Source organism: Mustela nivalis (assembly GCF_964662115.1).
Source record: "Mustela nivalis genome assembly, chromosome: 13".
Taxonomy (NCBI): Eukaryota; Metazoa; Chordata; class Mammalia; order Carnivora; family Mustelidae; genus Mustela; species Mustela nivalis.
In genome coordinates this window covers 80,487,432-80,509,554 of record NC_139032.1, presented here as the reverse complement: position 1 = coordinate 80,509,554, position 22,123 = coordinate 80,487,432, and the positions used below count along the sequence as shown (strand labels likewise).

Sequence of the window (22,123 nt, the reverse complement as noted above, 5' to 3'; positions counted from 1 at the left end):
TATTATTATTACCTCCCCATTTTACAGATGAGTAAATTGAGACTCAGAGAAGTGACCTGACTTGTTCAAGGTACCTAGTCAGTGGTCCAGCCTGGATTTGGTTATAGACAGTTCTACTACAGCTGTTTCAGCCAGCACCCCTTCCTGCCTCCTTCGCACAAATCTTTGTGATTTCCAGTGTGCCAGCGCTGACCAAGTCTGGGGACTAGCAGGAGACAGACCAGCTCCTGCTCTGGGCAGCCTGGGGCACAGAGGCTCTGCCCAGAAGAGCTGCGTCAAAGCCAAAAAGTGAGGGGAAGCAAAGCCAGAGGTGCGCAGGTGAGCCCTGGGCTAGTTGCACCGGGAGCGAACCCAAGACACCTCAAGCTTTGAGGCCAGAGGCTGGGAACTGCAGTCCAGACAGAACCAACAAGGCTTGACTCAGGGCAGGTAAGAGAACAGAAGACTAGCTTCTCTCTTGAAGGAATATGCAAATACGGAAGAAAAATGAATGAGCTAAACATGATGGAGGTGAAGAAAACTCAAAACCTTAAAGCTTAAGACCTACTTTGGGGGACCCCCCCCTCCCAGCCCGCGAGAAGAGGAGACCTCTTGCCAGGGGAAAGGTCCACTGCTTTGGCACCATCACCGCCTTAGCTGCCATCCTTGGGGGGAAGACAGTGTCACTCAGGCCTAGGGCTGAAATGGGTTCCCTTAAAATTCACTTGTTAACGTTCCAATCCCTAGAACCTCAGAAGGAAACCCTATTTGGAAATAAGGGCTTTAAAGAGATGATTAGGTAAAATAAAGCCACCAGGTGGGCCTTCATCTAAACTGACTGGTGTCGTTATAAGAGGGAATTAGATACACAACAAGGACACCGGGTCCCATGTCCCCAGAGGACAGCCGTGTGAATAGGACGCAAGAGGGTGGCCATCCACAAGTTAAGGAGAGAGGCCTTGCTGGAAACATCCTTGCCGACACCATGATCTTGGGCTTTCAGCCTCGAGAATTATGAGAAAATAACTGTCCCCCAGGGATGGACACTGGGGTCAGGGGTGGTGTGGTCAGCTCATCTTGGTTTCCCTGTAACTGTCCTGGTTTAAAATAGAAAGTCCCAGATCCTGGGAACATCCCCTACCCAAGTCCTAAGCAAACCGAGATGGTTGGTCCCCCTAGCCAAAGGCTGGACTTTTCCTGACTCCTTCATGTACTCACTCCCGCACGCATCGGAAAAATGCTCATGAAGTTTCTACTACGAACCAGAAACTGTGTCAGGGGCTAATGGTGAAAAGCCAGCCAGGGAGCCTCTCTGCCCCTCATGGCCTTTCAGTCCACTGGAAAGACACAGAAAACAAGCATTAAGAAACTATAACCACACTACCACGTACATGTACCTAGAAAACTGTGAGCCAGGCGGGCCCAGCAGGACCTTGGGGCCAAGGCCGGGCTAGCCGCGGCTGTAAGGGCTGTGGGAATTGGGAGCAACACGAACCCGTCTCCGGGAAATTGAAACAGCACACACACATTGGCTACAGAGGAAAGAGCAGAAGGGAGGCCAACAAGCAGGACCGAGCCCAGTTAGCGGCATCCTGCCGTCAAGCAGGAGATGGGCCAGCAGCCTGGATCTGGGGAAGCCAGCCAGCCTGCACAATGGACAGATTCATATGCTCCCCGAGTATCCCTCTGACCTTGCCCTTTAACTCAGCAGACCCTGTCCTCACCCCAAGAAAACTCGCAGGAATCAAAGTAAGTCAAAGCCCGGCAGCCGTGCCAGCGGCACGGACCCCTGCCCTCGCCCCACACACCCCGCAGTACCTGTCACTCTCTCGGCCAGGACTGTCCCAGGCTGGCTGTGAATCAGTCCCTTCCAAGGGGCCAAGGGACTGTGTGCTTCCCTTCCCCGGGGGTGGGGGTGGAGTGCTGGTGGTGTTTTTAAGCTATTAACAATTGACATTTGTTAATTATTACTTTGTTCACCTCTGTTTTTTTCACCCACACCATTGCTCAATCCATCAGCAGCCAAGGCCCTGAGAAGGGGAAATATTCCCTCCCAGGCCGAAGCTGGGGAAGCAGAGGCCCCTCGCCCTAGTAGGGGGTAGGGCTCACAGTCCCTGGGCCCTCAGCATCCAACAAACCCACGTGAACTTCTAGATCCGGAATCACAGGAAGGGCAGCTAGATCTGTGCCTGGTACTGGGGGTCCCCATTCTGGCCCCCTTCAAGTCCTTGACTTTCATAGTCACTCATTGCCTCTAGAGAAGTGGTCCTCCTGGCCAGGCCAGACCCTTCTATTGTAGACCCCAGAGATTTCCAGGCTGAGCCCCCATCAATCAAGCTATACATGCTATAGACTCTTTGAAAGGAACATTCCCCAGGAGCCAAGGGAAGGGTTAAAAAGCACAAATAACCATGCTAATCTGGTTGGAGGCAGGGGACTGGCCTGCAATATGGAGCCCCTGAAGGCCCCTGAGCCGAGGAGGGACTGGTCAGACCAAGGTTTAGAAAGCTCCCCTGGAAGCTGAGTCGAGGGGGATCAGGGATGGGGAGGCAGGCCGTGTGACAGGCGCCTGCAGCCTGCTTATCCCCAGGGGACAGTGGGGCTGGGAGAGAGACAGGAGCCAGTGCCAAGCGGAGCTGCTAGTCTGGCACAAAGCAGGAAGGAAGGACGGGAGGGAAACTGCCAGGCTGGGATTCTCTGGCCCCGGGGCTGGCCAGGGCAACACACCTGAGAAAGGAGGATGTCAGGGAAGGGGGGAGGGTGAGGAGGACCGGAGGAGGGTGTTTTCGCGGAAAGAAAAGGACTTCCCTGTTGGGCAGTTGATGTGACTTTAGAGCATCTGGTGATAATCACTTCTCCATCTGGAACTCAGGAAAGAGGATCAGGGGAAGAGATTTCCAATCGGGAATGGGAGTGGCTCAGGTTCAGGAGTCATGGACACCCCGGGAGGAAGGGGGTTTCCAGGTGAGAGCTTAGCAGGTGAAAAGAGGAGCACCCCCAGGTGGGATGGGGGGGCCACCGGTGAGGAAGGGTCTCCAGCCACCCGGGACTGACCCCAGGAAGGCTGGCCAAAGCCCTGAGCAATAGCGAGAGAGTATAATCCTCAAAGATCCACATATGGAGTCCCTTTTACATGCAAGGCCTTGAACTTGGGGCTTGACACGCAGCATCTACCTCCCTGACACCTCCCAAACCCCTTGGAGCTAGTCCAGTTATCCCATTTTAAAGATGAGAAAGTCAGCAAAGAGTGGCTCAGTCCCCAGCTGGTCCAGCCTAATCCTGAACCCAGCCGGACTCCAGAACCCACACACCCTTTTAACCGCTATAATGAGGTATAGGGAGAGATCAGTATTCGCTGACACATCGCTGTGAGATATTTTCATGGGGGGGGAGGGGTGTTCCTAGAGGCCAGAAGGTGACCAGCTGGAAAGGGTGGGAGGGCAGCTCTAGCAGCTTCCTCCCGCAGCTGGCCCAGACGGCTGGAGCAGGAGCCGCCCATCTGAGCGGAAGGATCCGGAAGACGGCAGCAGGGAGCCAGAGCCGGGAAGGACCTTTAGTTCTTGTTCTGCCTTTAGGATCCAAAGTTGGAAAACAATGACCGCTAAAAGTGATCTGATGACTAAAATTTTTGACTGCTGCTAAGTTTAGCACTCAGGGTGGGGTAGTCACAATGATGTATCATGCACAAACCTTGACTTCCACCCCCAACCCTGTGTCGTATCCCGGTCCCCTGTTGAACTCCTTTATTTCCACATTTCCAAATAATAACTTGTAACCCAAGGGAGGCTTCGAGATGAATGAGGTCCCCAGTCACTATCTCCTCAGTACCTAACACCTAAGTTAAAAAGTACAATGCTTAACCCAAAGGAATAAATCACTAATGGTGGAATTTCAGGCACCAGAGGTGGTTTATAGGAGTTTCTGAAATCATACCAGTTCTCAGCCTGCACTGAAACAGTGCCTGGGACATGGCAGATGCTCAGTAAAATCATGCCCCTCCAGGCAAGAGCTTTGTAGCTCACTAGTGGGACAAGAAGTCCTCCCTGGAGCCTCAGGGAGCCAAAAGCCACACTCTTCGGCAATGACTCCTTCATCATGTCCCATCACCTTATAATTTACCCATCGGTTCTATAGGATAGTATTATATCTGGCCAGAAAGAGCTTCTAAGTACGTATGTTTTTTTAATAAACATATAATGTATTATTTGTTTCAGGGGTACAGGTCTGTGAATCATCAGTCTTACACAATTCACAGCACTCACCAGAGCCCATATCCTCCCCCATGTCCATCCCCAGCCACCCCTTCCCACCCACCCCCTCTCTCCTCCAGCAACCCTCAGTTTATTTCCTGAGATTAAGTGTCTCTCATGGTTTGTCTCCCTCTCTGGTTTCATTTTATTTTTCCTTCCCTCTCCCTAAGATCCTCTGTCTTATCTCTCAAATTCCTCATATCAGGGAGATCATATGATAATTGTCTTTCTCTGGCTGACTTATTTCACTCAGCGTAATACCCTCTAGTTCATCCACGTTGTTGCAAATGGCAAGACTTCGGTTTTTGACGGCTGTATAGTATTCCATTGTATAGATATACCACATCTTTATCCATTCATCTGTTGATGGACATCTGGGCTCTTTCCATAGTTTGGCTGTTGTAGGCATTATTCTAAGCACATGTGTTTGACCTTTGACAGTTTGGAGGAGTCTTTCAAAATCATTTAGGTTCAACCCAATTGTTTTCAATCCTTGAAAGCCCTTCTGTAACACCAAAACTCAGACCAGACTAGGGACGGCAAACAGGCCAACATCTAACTAATTCATTTTGTCAGGATTCCCTGGGCCTCCTGGATTCTTTATATACATGAGCTCACAAAATACATCTAACTTTGGCCAGTTTGAGGGGGAGAGGGCTTTGTCTCTTGCACCTGGGAGCCCTGAGGCGTGATCCCAAAACAACAAAGGGTCCTTACCCTTCAGGAGCTTCCCAGTGTAGCAGGCGGTCAGACAGACTCAAGTAACCCTTCCCAGTGTCAACAGCTACGAGCCACGATAGAACCAGAAAACCCCCCGCCCCTCCTCCACTGGGCTGCTGACCACCTCCCACCCCCACCCCAGCCCACAGAGGTCCCAGACTGGGAGCCAGGAGGACACTGTGAGGCCCAGCCCTGCTATTAACTCACGGTGGGGACTCAGACAGATCGCGCCCTGGGCCTTGATTTTCTCATCTGCAAAATGGGGTGGAAATGGCCCGTGACACCCAGGCTGCAGGCCAGGGAAGGGAGCTACAATGTCCAAGCCTCCCAGGGGAGGGTGGAGGTTAGGATGACCGACTCTGGGTCTGGAGGTTCCTTTCTCTTGGGTGAGGGTGGGAAGGGGTGGGGGGGCACGGGAGGAGAGAGACTCCCCTGAAACCCCCTACACCGGGCTGCCTCCTCCACACAAGCCCCAGAGGAGAGGGACCCGAGGAACCTTCTAGTCCCAGCTTTTCTTCCCATTTCCAGCACTCACTCACTGGAAATCCGGTCTTCCCTAGGCCTTTGTCGGGGGACAGCACTGCTTTCTATCCACCGAGCAGATAAATCTCCCAGTCTCACTGGAGCTCCCCACACTAAGGTCCTCCCTTCCTGCTGCTTCTGAGGCGCCCTGGGGAAGCAGGGTCCAGAGCCAACACCTCTGTCTGCCCAGAGGGGAAAGGTCAGACCAGTTCACAGCAGCTGCCCTCCCTAAAGGCTCTCCCTCACCCTCCAGGAGGCCAGAGGGTGAGGGTGAGGGTCAGGGTCGGGTCAGGGCCAATGCCCAGGACTGAACAGCCTGCGGTGAGCAGTGACCAAACCCATTAGAGCTGACCCCTGCCTTTCTGCTCCTCATTTTCCTACAATAAGCCTGTCCCAGCTCCACAGTCAGGTGGGCTCCTGTGCAACTCACGCGTCTTCAGGAGGAGAAGGGCAGCCCACGTGTCTTCAGTGCGAGAGGGGACAAATTCAAAGGTATGAGACACCAGATACACTGTCTCCAGGCCCCGCCCCGCCTCTACCATCACCATCACCAGGAGCCGCTGGCCACAAGACCACCTCTGAAAATGTCTTTTTGGGCATCCCCCTGCCTCTGCCTCAGCAGCCTCCCCTAGAACCACATTCAACAGCTCGGAATTACCCAAATCAATTACTCCGAGAAGGAGCTCAGGCAGACAGGCATTAGAATAAAGACACAGATAATTCCCACCGTCAGGTAATTGCTCCCCAGAGAATTTCAGATAATAAAAGAGGAATCAAAAAGAGAGCATTTTTTCTCCCAGAAAGGAAGGGGAGATTGTGCACTGATAAACAGAAAGCTATTCTCTTCCCTTCTGCCCTCCCTACCCTTCCTTAGCTGGGCTCCCTCGGGACCAAACCACAATGTCTCAGAAATCCACGGAGATGGGGCTGGGAGGTGGGCAGGCGAGGTCCAGGGTCCTGGGCCCTAGAGACAGTGCTGTGCTCTCAGAGGACATTTGACTCTTGTGTCCTTCCTTGAGCAGGGACACAGACAGGGACAGGGCTCCAGTTACACAGAGGCACAGCAATCCATGATTGGGCAGTTAATCTCTTACTCCACGTGCCCAGCTCATCCCCTCAACAAGGACAGAAGCTCTTTGACAGCAGGTCCTTGACTGACACTACCAGCTTCTCCTTGCCACCCAGCCCCAGACGCCCATTGATCCAGGAGGCGATGAAGGTGTGCCACACAGGTTTTCCCGAGACCCATTACTTGGTTTTCCTGATGGTAAAATGCAGAAGTAGCACCACACTCTCATACAGAGGTCTACAACATCACAGCCCCAAGAATATCACAAAGCCCCGTGAAGAGGTATTCCAAGAAGAAAAGTGTCCTCTGGTTAGAGGCTTAGGAGTCCAGGAGGAAACAAAGCTCAACTGGTCCCTTCACTGCAGAACTTCTCAGAGCCTTCATAATTGCTAATGTGGACTGGTCCTGTATGAATGCACCTACAGTATGCAGCCTTTTTCAAAACTCTTTTTCTACTACGTGTCTCCCCAGACTGCTGTTCCATAGACCACACTAAGGCCAGCAGTGGGCACAGAAAAAAGGTATAACGGGGCGGTAGTAAGGCATTTAAAGGGGACTGATTAGGGAGCTGTAAGAAAAACTCATGGAGGGCATGGAGCTTGAGATACATTCTAAAGGAGAAAGGAGGGGCAAAGACAGGGAAGGGACATCCCCCACAGAAGAAACTGCCCAACCAAGAACCCTAGGTGTGGGAGAGCCTTGGGCATGCTGGGTCCAACTGTTTGCCTTACCTGCTTCCTGGAGGGCAGGAAGGGCTAGAAAGGTGGGGTGGGGAGGGTCTTGGGGTAAGGAACAGAGTGAGGGTATTTTGAAAGTCCTTGAGTTGATGCTGGCTTGCTCACAAGTGGCTACTGTGGGCAGTACAGCACGAAGTACAATTCTGACAACAGCCCTAGGAAGCAGGTTCTAGGGTATCTGTCTCTTCAGAGCCAAGGACAAGTTAAGGGGCTATCCCAGTTCACGCAGCTACTGAGTGGTGGGCAGGGATCTGAAGCCCCCAGCATCTCAACCAGAGAACTCATGACCTTAACCACTGAGCTTCCCCACCCCATAGCTGCAAGGGACAGGGCTGAACCCAGTGCCACCAACACCATCAAAGTGTGGAGAAGGGTCAGTCATTCCTTGCTGTGGGAAGCTTTGGTCCCTATGATTTGGTTTCTGATTTATATTCCATCAGCTGACGCTCCCCAAATATACACATAGGTCATTAGTTCTAAATATTTAAAGGGAGCCTTTCCAACCATCCCTCTGGGAATAGACAAGAAAGTGCCAAAACACAGCTTGGCACTGACAGAAACATGAGACCGAGCCCATTGACATCCTCAACAAGATTTATGTTTCCCAAACACGTGGCTGCCACTTGATTTACGGGGCCTGCAGAGCTATCTTGGGGGGGTGGGTGGGAAGCAGACCTCTCAAGGGAGGGAGGTGTCATCATCATCAAATATTTCGATAATCATCTCCATCACAGTAAAGAAGGCACCAGGCCCCTTCCTGCCCTTGCGCGGGAAAGGAAGCGAAATTGTTTGCCTTAATTCAATTAGGTAATTAACCAGACAATGCAAAGAGAAATTCCAGCAAGGATATAAATACTTGAAATCCCTGCACTGGTTGATGAGGAGGATGTCAACAACAGGAACCCTGGCGGAGGGGAGAGGTGAAGGTGGGGAGAGGTGTGTCTCGAGCTAAAAACAACAGTGGGCAGGCAGCAGGTCATAATGATAGGTACTTACCCTGGGCCGGCTCTCTGATAAGCACTTTACATGCATTACCTAACTCATGCCCCAAAACAACTCAGTGACGTAGGTGTCACTATTATCCTCATTTGACAGAGGAGGAGACGGAGGTGCAGGGACACGTTGGAGAGCACACAGCGCAACTGACAAACCCAGGTCAGATTTCAAACCCACCTCTTCAGCCAGAGCGCTCTGCTCCCTCTCCAAAGGCATGCCTACGTTAAAGGGCCTCTAGGGATGGTTCCAATCTAAATCGGGAAACTGAGGCAGGTTTGGGCACCTCCCGCCTCCCAAAGCATCTAGACCGCCTGGCTCCAGGTCTCCCAGCTGACCTGGCTGCTGGGCTGCCCCAGAGAAGCAGTCAAGCTTGGGCGAAGTGATTTTGCAATCCTGTTTGCAGAAACCTGGACAGCTGCCCTCCTAGGGCCTCCTCCAGCCACACTTCCTCCAGGAAGCCTCCCTGACTTCTCGCCCTCCCTGACACATGAGCCTGTGGGCTCTCCAAAGACTGGGCACGCTTTCTCTCTAGGACTGAACCCCAGAGGCTCTCGAGAGGGAAGGAAAAGCAGAACCCCACCCTGGTTTGAGTCCCTTCCACCTTGGCCAGGCAAGTCTGTTCCGACAAACACACGCCCCTGTGGTTTCAACGGCAGAAACAAGCTCTAGCGGAATGTGAACGCCGTGCAAAAGATAAAACTTCAAGTGCCTTAAAGAAATCTTTTCCTCTATTATCCCCTGTCTCTATTCATCACTGTGGCTCACTTAAAAGCCCATATTTGAAAACCTTTTTGTTTGGGCAATTTGAGGCGCTGTGTATCTTTACAGGAGAAATAAATAAGCAATTCATATAGTCTCTTTCATTCAGACTTCTCCACACCCAGAACTGCCTTCACCAGAGGCAGTAAGTTCTGGAAAGGAACACTGGCCAGAGTGTCCCAAGACCAGTGTGAAGGTGACAGAGAAGGCCCTCAGGATCACAGTGCAAATAGTGGTGAGTCCTAACGAAACACTAGCACTTGACCAGGATTTCAGCTCCATGCCTAATTTCAACATAACAACACCCTCAGGAGCAGGTATTGTTATGCCCAATTTACAGATGAAAATACTGAGGATCTGAGATGTGAGGTAGCTTTGTCGGAGTCACACAGCTGGTAGGCGAGCCAGCCAGGACTCCAGTTTCAGGAGTCCCAGACCACTCCCCACCCTTGGCCTCTCTGTAAGACCAGGCCCTTCTGGGGTGGGAACAAGCTACTTGGCTCTGCCCCCACCTCCCACTCCAAACCCAGGACTCAGTAGCCAACACAGACCCCCGGTCTGAATCAACACTTCACTGGTCACTCCACTCAAAGGGAAATGGCCCCAACAACTGCCCATCCTTCAAGGGACCTTCTGGGGACAGAGAGGAATGGAATTAACACCAACATCGAAAAGGCCAAGAGCTAAAGGAGGTAGAAAGAGACAGGACCAGGACTGGCTGTCTGTGAGAGCATGGCTTCTAATGTGCCCTTCCCTGGTGGGCCCTGGATACAGCCATACCTGCTCTCCTCCGTTTCCCCTCTGACTGCTCAAGGCCAGTGTTAGAGGGGGAACATGAGGGATAATGTCCAAGTAGAAAAAGACTCCTCATTTACCCCCTTTCTGCTCCTCATCACCTTAATCACACCTAATTTCTTCATATTTATACTTTCACAGCAGCTGGAGGGCAGAGAAGCACAGTGCCAGACACTTCGGGCCGTGGGGTGGTGAAAACTTTCATTCAAACTCTAGCTCTGCTCCTTCCTGGCTAGGTGATCTTAAGCAAGTCACTTCTCTTTGGGCCTCAGTATCCTTATCTGCAAACCGGAAATGATGACAGGAGCTCGTGGGACTACCGTGAGAACCAGATGTGCTAATATTGGAAAGTCCTGGGTCCTGAGCCCAGTGCCTGGCCTGGGGTAGTACTCAGTAAGTGTGGGCTGCTGGGAATCATTATTACAGCCCAGACAGGTCCTGCACCTTGCACAGAGTCAGTGTAAGGCAAGCAAACACTAACACCATGTTCTGGCTCCTGGTTCAAGAACTTTTTCAACACTGAGCCACTGAGGAATATGAGAGGGCCCAGCCCAGGAGCCCTCATGGCCCTGTGGCCTCCCCACATCTGCAATTCTCAGGCCAAGTACAAAGCCCCAACCAACAGGTTTGTTTTTCACACACACACACACACACACACTCGACAAGTGGCTCAGAGTGAAAGTTCCCAAACCTTGGCACCCTTCTCCATGCAGAGGTGAGTAGTGACCTCATCCCTGTGACTAAGCCAACACCGACGCCAAGAGCCCTCTCTGGGAACCCGCGGGCTTGGCACTGCTGGCTCTGAGCCCCAGGAGGAGCCAAGGCTGTGAGACTGGGATTCACACAGAGCTGGGAATCCCTGCTCTTGGAGTTGAGAATCCAAGTGGCTTTGAAACGCAGGGCCGTGTTGCAGCCAAAGACCAGAATGGGCCAGGAGATCTGGGTTCGAGTCACAGATCTGCCATGAACTTCTCACACAGTTTTAATAAGCAAACTCAGGCCTCTGTCTTTCCAACCCTAATATATGGGTGGATTACAGGTTTCCAATGGTCCATCCAGCTTGGATCTGGTTTCACCACCTTCCTGCCCACCAGAGACCCCTGGCCTAGAGCTAATAAAGATACAGGTTAGAGGAAGTAAACACTACAATGCATGAAAGAAGCCACTGTTGTTGGAGTGGACGGTGCAAGCTGCAGGAGAAGCTGGGCGGGATTAGGGGGTCGGGGTAGGGGGGTCAGAGGGCTGGGAGGAGGTGAAGAAGAGAAAACCAGTCCTGGTGGTCTGCAGGCTGGTCAGGAGCAAGGAGCCCAGTGTCAGAGATCAGAGCAGCCTATCAAGCATTCCAGGGAATCAGGACAGGAGAGGAAAAGAGCCTTCCCCCAGAACTTCAGCCCACGCCTCCTCCTTCTCACTTAATTCCTCCCACCATGGCATAGACAGGCAATCAGGAGAACCTAGATTACAACTAGGAAAAAGCCGAGCAACCCAGATACAGACTCTGCAGCAGAGCTGGCTGCTCCAGAACCCCGAGGCAGTAGGAAGTGAGGTCCCCCCTCTTCCACGGTGCCAGGGTCCAGGAGAGGTGGAGACGGACAGGGTGTCTTCTGGGAGTTTCTCTGAAATCCGCTCTACCACAGGCCAGAAGATGCCCCTGCAGCCAAGCTAGGGGAGCCCGCCACTGCCGGGCACTGTTGATGAAGCATGTAGCTGCTGTGTGCTAGGAGCCTCTAAGCCTCCCCTTTGCCCACAGTGTCCTGTTCACACTCCTTATTATGGCCTTCAAGGTGTTCAGTTTGGGCTCCCAAGGGGACCTGTTCACCCCTATCCCTGCCCCGCCCCCACCCACCCCTGCATTGCTGCCCTCCTGTTCTATATTCCCATCAGGAGCCTTTGACCCTGGGGCCTTGATCTGTCCTCAGGCTTCCCACTGCCCTTGCTGTTTCGCTTAATAATCTGCCCCCGGGGGCGCCTGGGTGGCTCAGTGGGTTAAGCCTCTGCCTTCGGCTCCGGTCATGGTCTCAGGGTCCTGGGATCGAGCCCCGCTTCGGGCTCTCTGCTCAGCGGGGAGCCTACTTCCTTCTCTCTCTCTGCCTGCCTCTCTGCCTGCTTGTGATCTCTCTCTGTCAAATAAATAAATAAATAAATAAATAAATAAATAAATAAATAAAATAATCTGCCCCCGGACAAACCGGAAGTGACTCTTAACTCTAAGGAACACACTGAGGGCTGTTGGAGGGGAGGCGGGCGGGGGAGGGACTGGGGTCCCCGGGTGATGGGCATTAAGGAGGGCATGTGATGTAATGACCCTGGGTGTTATAGGCAACTGATGAATCACTAAACTCTACCCCTGACACTAAGAATACACCATATGTTAACTCATTGCATTTAAGTTAAACCATCATCATCCTCCTCATCATCTGTGCCTGTTGGTTTGAGGGACCCCCTTTCCTCTTGTCATCTGTTGACTTCTGGACTTTCACTGGGCTCCTTGCGAGAATAAAGAAGGCAGACAGAGGGAACAGACCGAGGTTCAGCCACCAGATCGCAGGTACAGGCTCAATCGAGGAAGTGTGGCGGCGCCTGCCTCCACATGCCCACCGACAAGGCCACAAGGCGGGAGGCGCGACCTCTGCCTGCATCACGGGCTGCCGAGCCGCGAGCCACGCCGGCCAGCTCATGGAGCCAAAGGGCTCTGCACAGCCTCAAGTGTGACACCGAACCCAAGGGATTAGGATGTCTATTTTTAACTCCCCACATCCTGGCCGAAAAACAAATCCCTCACACGCCTTCAGATCCCTATCAGGGGGGCTGGCAGCGCCCTTTGGGAATTGTCTCCTCCCGGAAGCAGCGCCAGCTCTGATGGCTTCACCTCTGCCGGGAAGGGCTCAGAGAGATGGAGCCAGCTGCCCTGATGTCTGGCTGGGTCCCCGCTGCCCCTGTCAAATAGCCGTTTCCTGGTGGACTCGGTTGTCACGGATTCACCAGCCATGCTGGGGGGGATTATACATTCGTACCCTCACACTCCCTCCTGGCCCTCTGAGGAGCAGGGGGCCAGCGAGCCTCCCCCAGAAGCGTTGGGATTTTGGGCTCCCGGGCTAGGATGCTCTGTCTGAGGGCAGAGGCAGGGCTGGAGGCAGGTAAACCAGTAAGGTGGACGTGAGTAGGATGTTTAGTAACAAAGGCTCTGTGGGAGGCCATAGGACTTCAAAGTCCCTGCCAGACTCCGACCAGAAAGGAACAGCATGGAGCAGCATGGGAACGGGAAACCAGACCATTACCAATCTCCCTGGATCGTCTCCCCTCCTCCGGGCACCCCCGGCATCCCTCGGGCACCCCCCCACATCCCTCGGACCTCACTCCAAGATGGGTCTTTAATCAGCCACTGGGACCTGCGAGGAGACGGGAGCTTCCTAGTTCAGGGAGAGAGAACACCTCCCCAGTCCCTGGCCCGCCTGTGGGTATGGATCAAGTTCATAAGGACGTTGCCCATTCCCCCTGGACACACCTCACCCACCTGCCACTGCCTAAGTTCATTCTCAGCAGATACCAGCAGAGAAAGGGACCCCAACACACGAGTTTCAAAGACAAAAAAAGCCTCATTCCAAATAGAGAGGTTTCAAGCTGGTCAGCCTTCTCCTGGCACTAGCAACCCTCGCTGACCTCAGGGACAGGCAGTTTCCCTGAAGGTTCTGACCACAAATAACGGTACAACCCTAGAAAAATCATGTGACCCCTAAGTGCCTCTGGGGCCACATCTGTGAGCCCCCAGCACAATCCCAATGACCCCACGGACCCTCTGTAAATACTTTACACACTCCCTCAGGAATTCTAAAGAATCTTGGCAATGCTCATTTGAGACCCGAAGTTCAGCCTGCAGGCGGGGTTGCAGGGGGAGGGCGGGCAGGAAACGATGTGCCCTTTTCAGACCTTTCTCCGGGCTTCTCTGTCTTTGATGCCACAAAGCAGAATAGATTTTTTTTAAAAAGCAGATCAAGAACAGTCCAAAGGAGTCAGGGAAGTCTTTCCGCAAACCAAAGGCATCGCTGGGTTCGTTCCTCCCCTGCAGGCAGCCTAGCACAGAGCACACACAGGACCCAGGCGGTTTGCACAGGGAAGAAGGGTTCCCAAAAAATGCTCTGAGGCAGGAACAGAAAAACCAAGTCCAATGACAAGTCAGTCCAACCCTACAAGGCTTTATGAACCTTTACTAGACCAAGGAAGGCCCTGGCCAGCCTCCACCCCACTCCGTGGGCACTGAGACGAGAAGTAAGGCCCGGGACTTGCCCTTAAGAAGCTCTGAGCCCGTCTGGAAGACAGGCAAGCCGGCCACTAGATATGAGGCAAGGCGGCTGGAAGGAGCTACACGCCAGGCCTGCACAGCGCGAGGGCTCACCCTTAGTGGAGTGATGAGACCAAGTGGAGGTGACATTTGGGCCAGACCCAGAGGGGCAGGAAGAATTGGCGCAGTGAAGCAGTGGCCGTGAGAGAAGGACGTCCAGGAGTCATGGGCAGAGACCGGGACAGGCAGCCTGGAGAGCAGAGGCAGAAGAGGCAGGGGGAGGAGTTGGAGTGGGCACGGAACGTGGGTTTGATCCTGCAGGTGGGTAACAGGGAGCCCCCCAACCCAGGGAGGGAGGAAGAAACAGGATGCAGGGAAGCTGAGGGCAGGAGGCTGGTGGAGGCGGGAGTTAACAAGACCCCACTTTAGGAAGCTGGGCTGCTGGGGGCTCCCCCCGGGTGTGGAGAACAGGCAACCGGATCCCCTGAGCCGGACGCTCTGCCCCAGAGTGAGCCTCTAGCCAGGCTGGCACAGACCCCAGCTGGGGGGGTGGGGTTGGCCTCAAGGAATGCTAGGGCTGCCCAGGGGAGAGACACGTGGTGGCTTGGGAGGGAGGCAAGAGACCACTCCACACCAACCTGGCCTCTCAGCAAAGGCTCTGAGGGGCCGAGGTGGGGTTCTGCTGGGCTGAGGGGGCCCCACGCTCCTGCTCGGCTCCCTCTCACAGGCCCAGCCATCATCACCCCCCTGCAATGCTCAGAGTGCTGATTACGGTTTCATTCCCGAGGTGAGCACCCTGACCACACCTGGGGCTCCCTCCTGCTGCCCATGCCCCCGCCCCCAGCTCCCTGAGCCCCCTGGACATGAGCCCACAGAGCCTCGTTGACTGGTTTCACAATAAACCAGTGTACCCCTCCAACCCAACCCAACATCTCACTTGCCCCCAGCCCGTCACGGAACCCCCTCCCCAGAAAGGCTGAAAAGAAAAGAGTCACCCATGAGTATCGAGACGAGAAGGAATCTCAGCGATGTCACTGACCATCCCCCAGACCCCCTCGCCTCAACCTTTACAGACAAGGAAACTAAAAGTTTAAGAGATGACCAGCTCTGCCCAGGATCACACGGCCCAATGGCGGCCCAGCCAGGAGACAGATCTTCAAGTCCCCAGGAGGGCTCTGCACCGAAGCCAGGACCAGGTGGGGCGGTAGAACCAGGGTATGTCGGATCCAGTGCACACAAAAGGCCTATGCTTATTGTCAAGGGGCCTAGGTTCGAGTTCTGGCTTTATCACCTTCCCTTACGCATGCAGACATCAGAGTCTGGGACGTATCACTGCAGCTTCCTGGACTCTAGCGACTCTTGGCATAAAATGGGTGCTTGGGAAGTCCGAGCTCTCAGCAGGATCCAACAGAACCAAGGTGGAACGAGAGCCCTGTGTGCCGCCGAGCGAGGCAGTCAGGACTGGGACACCGCTGCAGACTACGGGTTTACCCTCCACCCCTCCCGGAAGCCAGCCCAGCCCAGCCCAGCCAGCCCTAAGTCAGACATCTCCCCAGAACTGCCCATCGGCTGGCAGAGCAGCCCTCCAGGGAAAGGGGTGGATGGCGACTGGATTTACAACCCAGATGAACGCCTGGCAGACCTACCCCTCTCCCCTTCCCAAGCGGTCCTCCAGCTCCTCCTGACTGAGGTCATCATGGGGCCATGGAGGATGAAGGGGACGTGTGTGTGTTGGGGGGGGGTGTGATCCTGCCCGCCTCTCCACCCCAGCTAAGAAACATGAGCACAAGTTTCTCACCCAAGGTGCACTAATCCTTCTACAAAGCAGAGGTCACAGGCCTTGAGGGGAGGGAGGTGGGGTGAGCAGGAGCCTGGGAGCCACAGGCTTGCTGCCACACTCCTCTTCCTGTGGCAGGAGTGGCCTCAGTCCTCCAAGGGCCTCCCCGTAATGCCTGACATCCACCCAGAGAGCCACCGCCCCACCAGTGGGCATAACATCCTGTCCGTTTTCCAATCGGGAGAAAGCCCCAGAAAGGAAAACTAACCAGCTGAAGAGAGTAAAGCCAAGGCTTCACTTTAGATCACTTGGGACCCATATCCCACGTCTCTCCCGAAGCACACCTGAGAGGCCAGGTTCCCAGACTGTGCAGTGTGTGAGAACGGCTCTGCGAATTTTTCGAAGTGCAGCAGCCTAGCCCTGGAGTGGAGATGTGGAATCTGCATTTTAACAGGTGCCCCCAGGTGGTTGTGAGGAAACACCATCTGCACTCACCACAGGCCGGGGGAACACCCGCACGTGCACACACTCATGGGTGCACATGACACGGACCAGCACAGGACAACAAGGACCAGTAGGTACGCAGGCTCCAAAGGCAGATGCCAGGTTTGGGATGCACCTTGGCTCCTTATGGGTTATATGATTTTGGGCAAATTTCGTGACCTCTCTAAACCAAAATGAGAGCAAGAAAAGAATCAGCTTCAAGGTGTTGTCTTAAGGATGCAAGGAAATAATGTGCAAAGCGCTCAGCACGGGACCTAGCATGTCATAAACACTCAAAAAACGGTGTCACCATCACGGTCAAACTCAGTTCCGTGTATCAAATGCCTAAGGGAAGGAACCGAGCACCAGGCACCAGGGGACCGCAGGACAATGCTGAGCCAGGAAGAGACACCTAAAGGGTTGTACCAGAACCAGTGGGTAGAAGTAATGGGGACACAGATCTCTGCTCCAAACTGGAAGAATTTGTTATCAGACTAGAGTTGGCCTATCATGAAACCAGCTGCCTACTCTGCTGTCTCTAGAGGATGGCGGCTAAGAAGACACCGAGATGTTCACCAGGAGATGCCACATCAGGGAAGGAAGAAGGGAGGGGGTGGCCTGGTGCTCTTGAAGGTGACTTTGGGTTAGGGTCTACAGGTCAGTCCCTCTCCCTATAATGCTGGTTAATTTGGACATTTGCACTGTCCTGTCCTTTACAACCTTTACCTCCACAAATCCAAAAGGGATAGAGAGAGGCCAGTGGTGGATAGAAAGGCAAAAGCCTTCTGAGTAGTTCCTGGCAAGGAGGGAGATGGATGGGTCTGTCTTAAACCGAGGCCTGCAAACATACTGAAATCATATGCCTCAGAGGATATGTGCATCTGTGCACTTCTCTCAGAAGAGCTGGTTAAGAGGGGGCTGGTTCATATCAACTTTTGCGTGGAGGGGAAACTGAGGCACAATGGGGTCTGGGTGGCTCAGGCTGCGAGAGGGCCCAAGCTCCGGGATATGGACTGGAGCCCAAGGCTGTTGTCCTATGAGCCACGTGCTTTCCATGCCTTCTCTTTCAAAATTCTCACTACATCCCCCTGGCGTGAGACCTTTGAGCTCAGAGAGGTTAGGTAAGCTCCCCAAGAACACACAGCTAGTGAGTGGCAGGACTGGGCTTTACACCCAAGTTCTCTGGGCCTCAGAGCTGGTGCCTGATTTGGTTTGAACTCTTGGCTGCATAGTCTTAGGTCAAGAAAAGATGTTTGGTTTTGACAGAGGAGAAATAATGTTAAAGACGATGATTCGTGTAGGTGACAAGCTACCTACTCACCCAGCCTCAATTAAAATTAAATTCGAATCAAAATTAATTTCACCCCTAAATAGCAGAAGGGGGGGGGGCGATCAGTTTCCATATGACTCAAGCCAGACAGCTCTAGAAGAATGGAGCATCTGGAAACCAGAAAACCCAATCGTTTCCACCAGGCTGGGAACTGGAACCTAAGTTCCTTTGGTCCCTCTTCCTACCCTGTTTAGCTCACGGGTCAGGGCAGCCCAGAAAACCAAAAACAGACCTCTCTTCAATGACCCCGCCCCCTCAACACCGAGGAGTGGCTACTGGTTGAACAAAACAACACCTCAAACTTGGGTGCCCCGGGGTGACTGGCTCTGGGATGGGAGGAGTTGCTGTTCAACCACCAGCCCCCAGGGTGAGCTGAGGAGGGTCTTAAGTTTGGGGAGACCACTGGAAGCGCTCGGTGGGGAGGCTGGAGAAAACCGCCGCCCTAACCCCTGCGGGCTGCAGGCCCCTGACGGGGGCGGGGAGCCTTCCCTGTTAGAGCGCGCGGTTCTCCCCCCAAGGATCCAATGATCTAGGCAGGGCGCCCTGGGAAGTTTAAAGGGTCAACCTACCTCGCCGTTTGGCGGCACAGGGGGACTGTAGGGTAGAAAAGCAAAGTCGCAGCCCACTCCTCAGTCTGATATCTCCATACCTCCCGTTAGGTCCCCCAGATCCTCTCGAACCTCAAGTGCCTCTGGGACCCCTGCAAGCTCCGGGGACCCCCGTCTACCGGCGCGGGGGCCCCAGCTCGTACCTCTATGCGCCGGCGGGGCCACTGTGCTCTGCCATCCCGAAGGCGCCGGAGCCCCAGCTGCACGCCGGACCGGGGTCACGAGGTGGCGGAGTCGCGGGGACGCAGAAAAGTTTCCGTAGCGCCAGGCAGGCGGAGCGGGCCAAGCAGGCGGCGGGGCCGGGCAGGAGCGCACTCCGGCGGGCTCCGTGCCTCCGCCTGCGCCGCGGTGCTCTGGCAGCAGGGCTCCCCCAGGCCACCCGGCCGGCCCAGCCCCGCCAATCGCAGGCCCCGCCACCCGCAGCTCCGCCCGCCCGGCCGGGACCGAGCGGAGGCGGGGAGGGGCGGGGCGGGGGCGCACCTGTTTGGCCAATCGACCCCACTACAAACCACCTCGCCCCGGCCACACTGCCAGACGGAACAGGGCGATCCCCTCTGCTCTCGGCACCGTCCGCCCATTCCCCGCTTGGACCCGGTATCTAGGCTGGGCACCCCAACCCCGACCCCGACCCGGCCGGGTCGAGCGCGCCGCTGTCTCCTCCAGCGTGCGGAGGCCCTCTGTGCGCCCGGACTGCGCTCGCTCCCCAACCCCTAGGATGTCATAGACAAAATCCTGGCTTTAGCCTGGGGACCATAGGGGTACAGGTTTGAGGAGTGGACTGCGACTCTGCTTGGTTCACCCCTTTTCTACTCCACATCCTCTTCTCCCTCAAGGATTTTCGCGCGTCCTCTGACCCCGTAAACTTCGCAGAGAGCTTGCCTCGGGCTCCGACGGCGGGGCCGCGGGCTGATGCTAGGTGCAGAGCTCTGGGCGGATGGCAGGGTGAGGGAAGGTCACAGGCAAGGCGCTTCCAGCCCTCCCACCAACATAAACCCTCGGGAATCCTGTCTGGATTCGGGCAAACTTCGCCAGGGCGCTTGCGATCTGCTACAGCGGGCCCCCCAACTTCTCTTGGGGTCACAACACATATTAAAGCTTGGCGATTCTATTGTTCCATTTTCCAGATAGGAAGACTGAGAGGCCAAAAGGAGACAAAACCTTCTCGGTCGTGGTGGCGAGACGGCGACTTTTTCAAACTAAAGGTGAGTTTGCGGAGGGCGCCTGGCTCCCCTCCAGCGCCCGGCGCCGACGCCTGGGTTCTCCCTCGCTCGACCCCGCGGCGGACCTGGGGTGGGGAAGGAGAAAGAGGCGCCGGCAAGTGCCGGGAAGACGGAGAGCACGCCGGCAGCCCGCCCTGCCTTACCTCGGCAGCAAAGCGTGTCCTCGCAGAGCGCGCCGGCCGGAGGCCCCAGCAGGGGCAGGGAGGCCCAGGCGAGCGCGCGGGAGGCCGCGCCGCCCGCTCCCATCCCGCACGGCCGGGGCCGCTCCTTCGCCCGCCGGCCTTCCACCCTCGGCGGCACCTGTGCGGACAGCGCTGTGCCTGCGGCCTCCGCCGCGGCCTCGGGGGTTGGGACGGGGCCAGGCCCGGGGTGGGGCGTCCGGGGCTCCCCGGGCTCCTTGGACTGTCGCGGCCCGGACTCCCACGGTCGCGGCCCCGGCTCCCGGCGACCAGCGCAGGGCAGGGCGCTATTTTTAGCTGGAGCTGTTCTCCCAGTTGGACAGACAGAACCAGTTAATTCGGCCGCTCGGGAAGGGCCTGCACCGGGAGCTCCCGGGAAAGGCAGCCGCAGCTCTGCTGAAAGCTGATCCTTCGCATTCCTGCCTCTCGAGGCGGGAGGGAGGGAGGACGCCTCTAATTCCCCCGGGAAGCCGGCGTCCTCTCTGAAGGCAGTCCTGGGCCCCAAGTGCACGCCCAGCGTGGGGCTCTTTAAATCGAATCTGAAACTCCACCTGCCTTCCTTCTGCAGACTTTGCCGATTTCCCATAAAATGCCCACCCTTCCTACTGGTGTCTAGCACTGGGAGGAGCCCCCCAGCAATGCGATCTGGTCCCCAGCACCGACAGAATCTGGCACACTCCCGGGACTCAGGAGCTACTTTCCTGAAAGAAGGAAAAGTGAAAATCCCGTATCAGATTAGCCAGAGGGTCTTCAGAGCCTAGGCAAGATGGGATAGATGGACGGGGTGGCTTCGATATCCTACAGAAAGCCTCACCCAACACCTTCTGATTGTATGACCTTGGCAAGTCTTCTCACCTCTCTGCCTGTTTCCTTTATGCATAAAAGGAGTCTGAGAAGCCCCAGAGATAGCATCTGAGAAAGGCTTTCTAAAACAACAACAAAACAAAAACAAAAACCTGAGGGGCATGCCCCAGTAACGAGAAATGAAGAAATTCAAAGAAGAAGAAGATGGAGATCTGCTCTCACAAAGCTCTTCTAATTCAAGGGAGAAGGTGTGCCTTAGCTAAGCCCTGATAAGGTACAGCTAGACTGTGTGGTACTAGCCCAGGGAGAGACCAAGAGGCTGGTGGTGGACCAGAACAAGGGCTGCCAAAATAGACTCACACATGTATGGAAACCTGGTATGCGGCAAGAGTGGTGCTGCACGTCACCGGGAAAGGGTGGGCTTTTCTATAAAGGATGTTTTTTAGAGTAACTGGATATCCACATTGTGGAAAAAAGATACGAAATCCCTACCTCACACCTTCCATTAAGAAAAAAAATTCCAGGTGGATTAAAGACTTAAACACAAAGAACCTGTGTAATAGGGGAAGATTTTTTAAAGATCCCAAAAGCTGGGGCGTTTGGGTGGCTCAGTCGTTAAGCATCTGTCTTCAGGTCAGGTCATGATTGCAGGGTGCTGGGATCGAGCCCCGCAACGGGCTCCCCAGAATCTGCTTCTCCTTCTCCCTCTGCCTGCTGCTCTCCCTACTTGTGCTCACTCTCTCTCTCTGTCAAATAAATAAATAAAATCTTAAAAAAAAAAAAAAAAGACCTCAAAAGAGCAAACTATCAAGGAAAAGATTGATACACTTAATTGAAGGATAAAATTCAGGGCACCTGGGTGTCTCAATTGATTGGGTTTCCAATTCGTGGTTTTGGCTCAGATCGTGATCTCTGTGTGTTGCAATCAAGCCCATGACGGGCTCCACCACTCAGCACTGAGTCTGTTTGGGATCCTCTTCTCCTTCTACCCTCCCCCAGCTCATGTGCTCTCTCTCTCTCTCTCTCTCAAATAAATGAATAAATAAAATCTTTTTTTAAAAAAAAGTATAAAATTCAAGGGGCGCCTGAGTGGCTCAGTGGGTTAAGCCTCTGCCTTCAGCTCAGGTCATGGTCTCAGGGTCCTGGGATCGAGACCCACATCCGACTCTCTGCTCTGTCTGCCTCTCTGCTTACTTGTGATCTCTCTCTCTCTGTCAAATAAATAAATAAAATCTTTTTTTTTTTAAGTGTAAAATTCCTGTCTGTCAAAAGAAGATATTTGAAACACAATCTCCAAAACATACAAAGATCTTCTACAAATCAATTTTCAAAAGAAACAAGAGAAAATGGAGTAAAATGTATGAACAGGCAATTTGAGGAAGGGAAACCATGAATGGCTAATAAACATATGAAAAGACATTCAGCCTCACTCTTCATCCGGGAAATGCAAAGTCAAACCCCAGAGACGTACCCTTGCACACCTGTGTGATTGGCCAAAACCAAAGAGGCAGGAAGGCAGAATGTGGGTGAAGATATAGGGCACAGGGAAATCTCTCATGCACCGGGGCGGTGGGGAGGAGAAATGAGTGCCCCATTCTGGGGAATAATCTGACAGT

The 22,123-nt window shown here is 54.3% G+C and overlaps 1 protein-coding gene and 1 long non-coding RNA gene across 5 annotated transcripts in view; one reads left to right on the top strand and one right to left on the bottom strand.

Annotated features, from left to right (window-relative positions):
* DAB2IP (DAB2 interacting protein) overlaps positions 1–22,123 on the bottom strand; it is a 185,530-nt gene that overhangs the window by 145,387 nt on the left and 18,020 nt on the right. Inside the window, exon 1 of one of the 3 annotated variants that reach the window (XM_082695330.1) lies at positions 19,668–19,810. The exons of 1 other annotated variant lie outside the window; for it this stretch is intronic. In XM_082695330.1, coding sequence (XP_082551456.1) covers positions 19,668–19,770 — 103 coding nt within the window. In that variant the 5' untranslated portion in view covers positions 19,771–19,810. Of the gene's footprint in view, positions 1–18,447; positions 18,641–19,667; positions 19,811–22,123 lie in introns of those variants that run through there. One more of the 3 variants, XM_082695329.1, reaches the window with a different exon arrangement.
* LOC309846440 lies at positions 18,783–20,658 on the top strand. Of its 2 annotated transcripts, none has more exons than XR_014301939.1 (3): positions 18,783–18,898; positions 19,429–19,506; positions 20,589–20,658. It is a non-coding gene; the product is annotated as an uncharacterized lncRNA (long non-coding RNA). The 2 variants fall into 2 exon arrangements; XR_014301940.1 differs by having other exon boundaries at positions 20,272–20,658.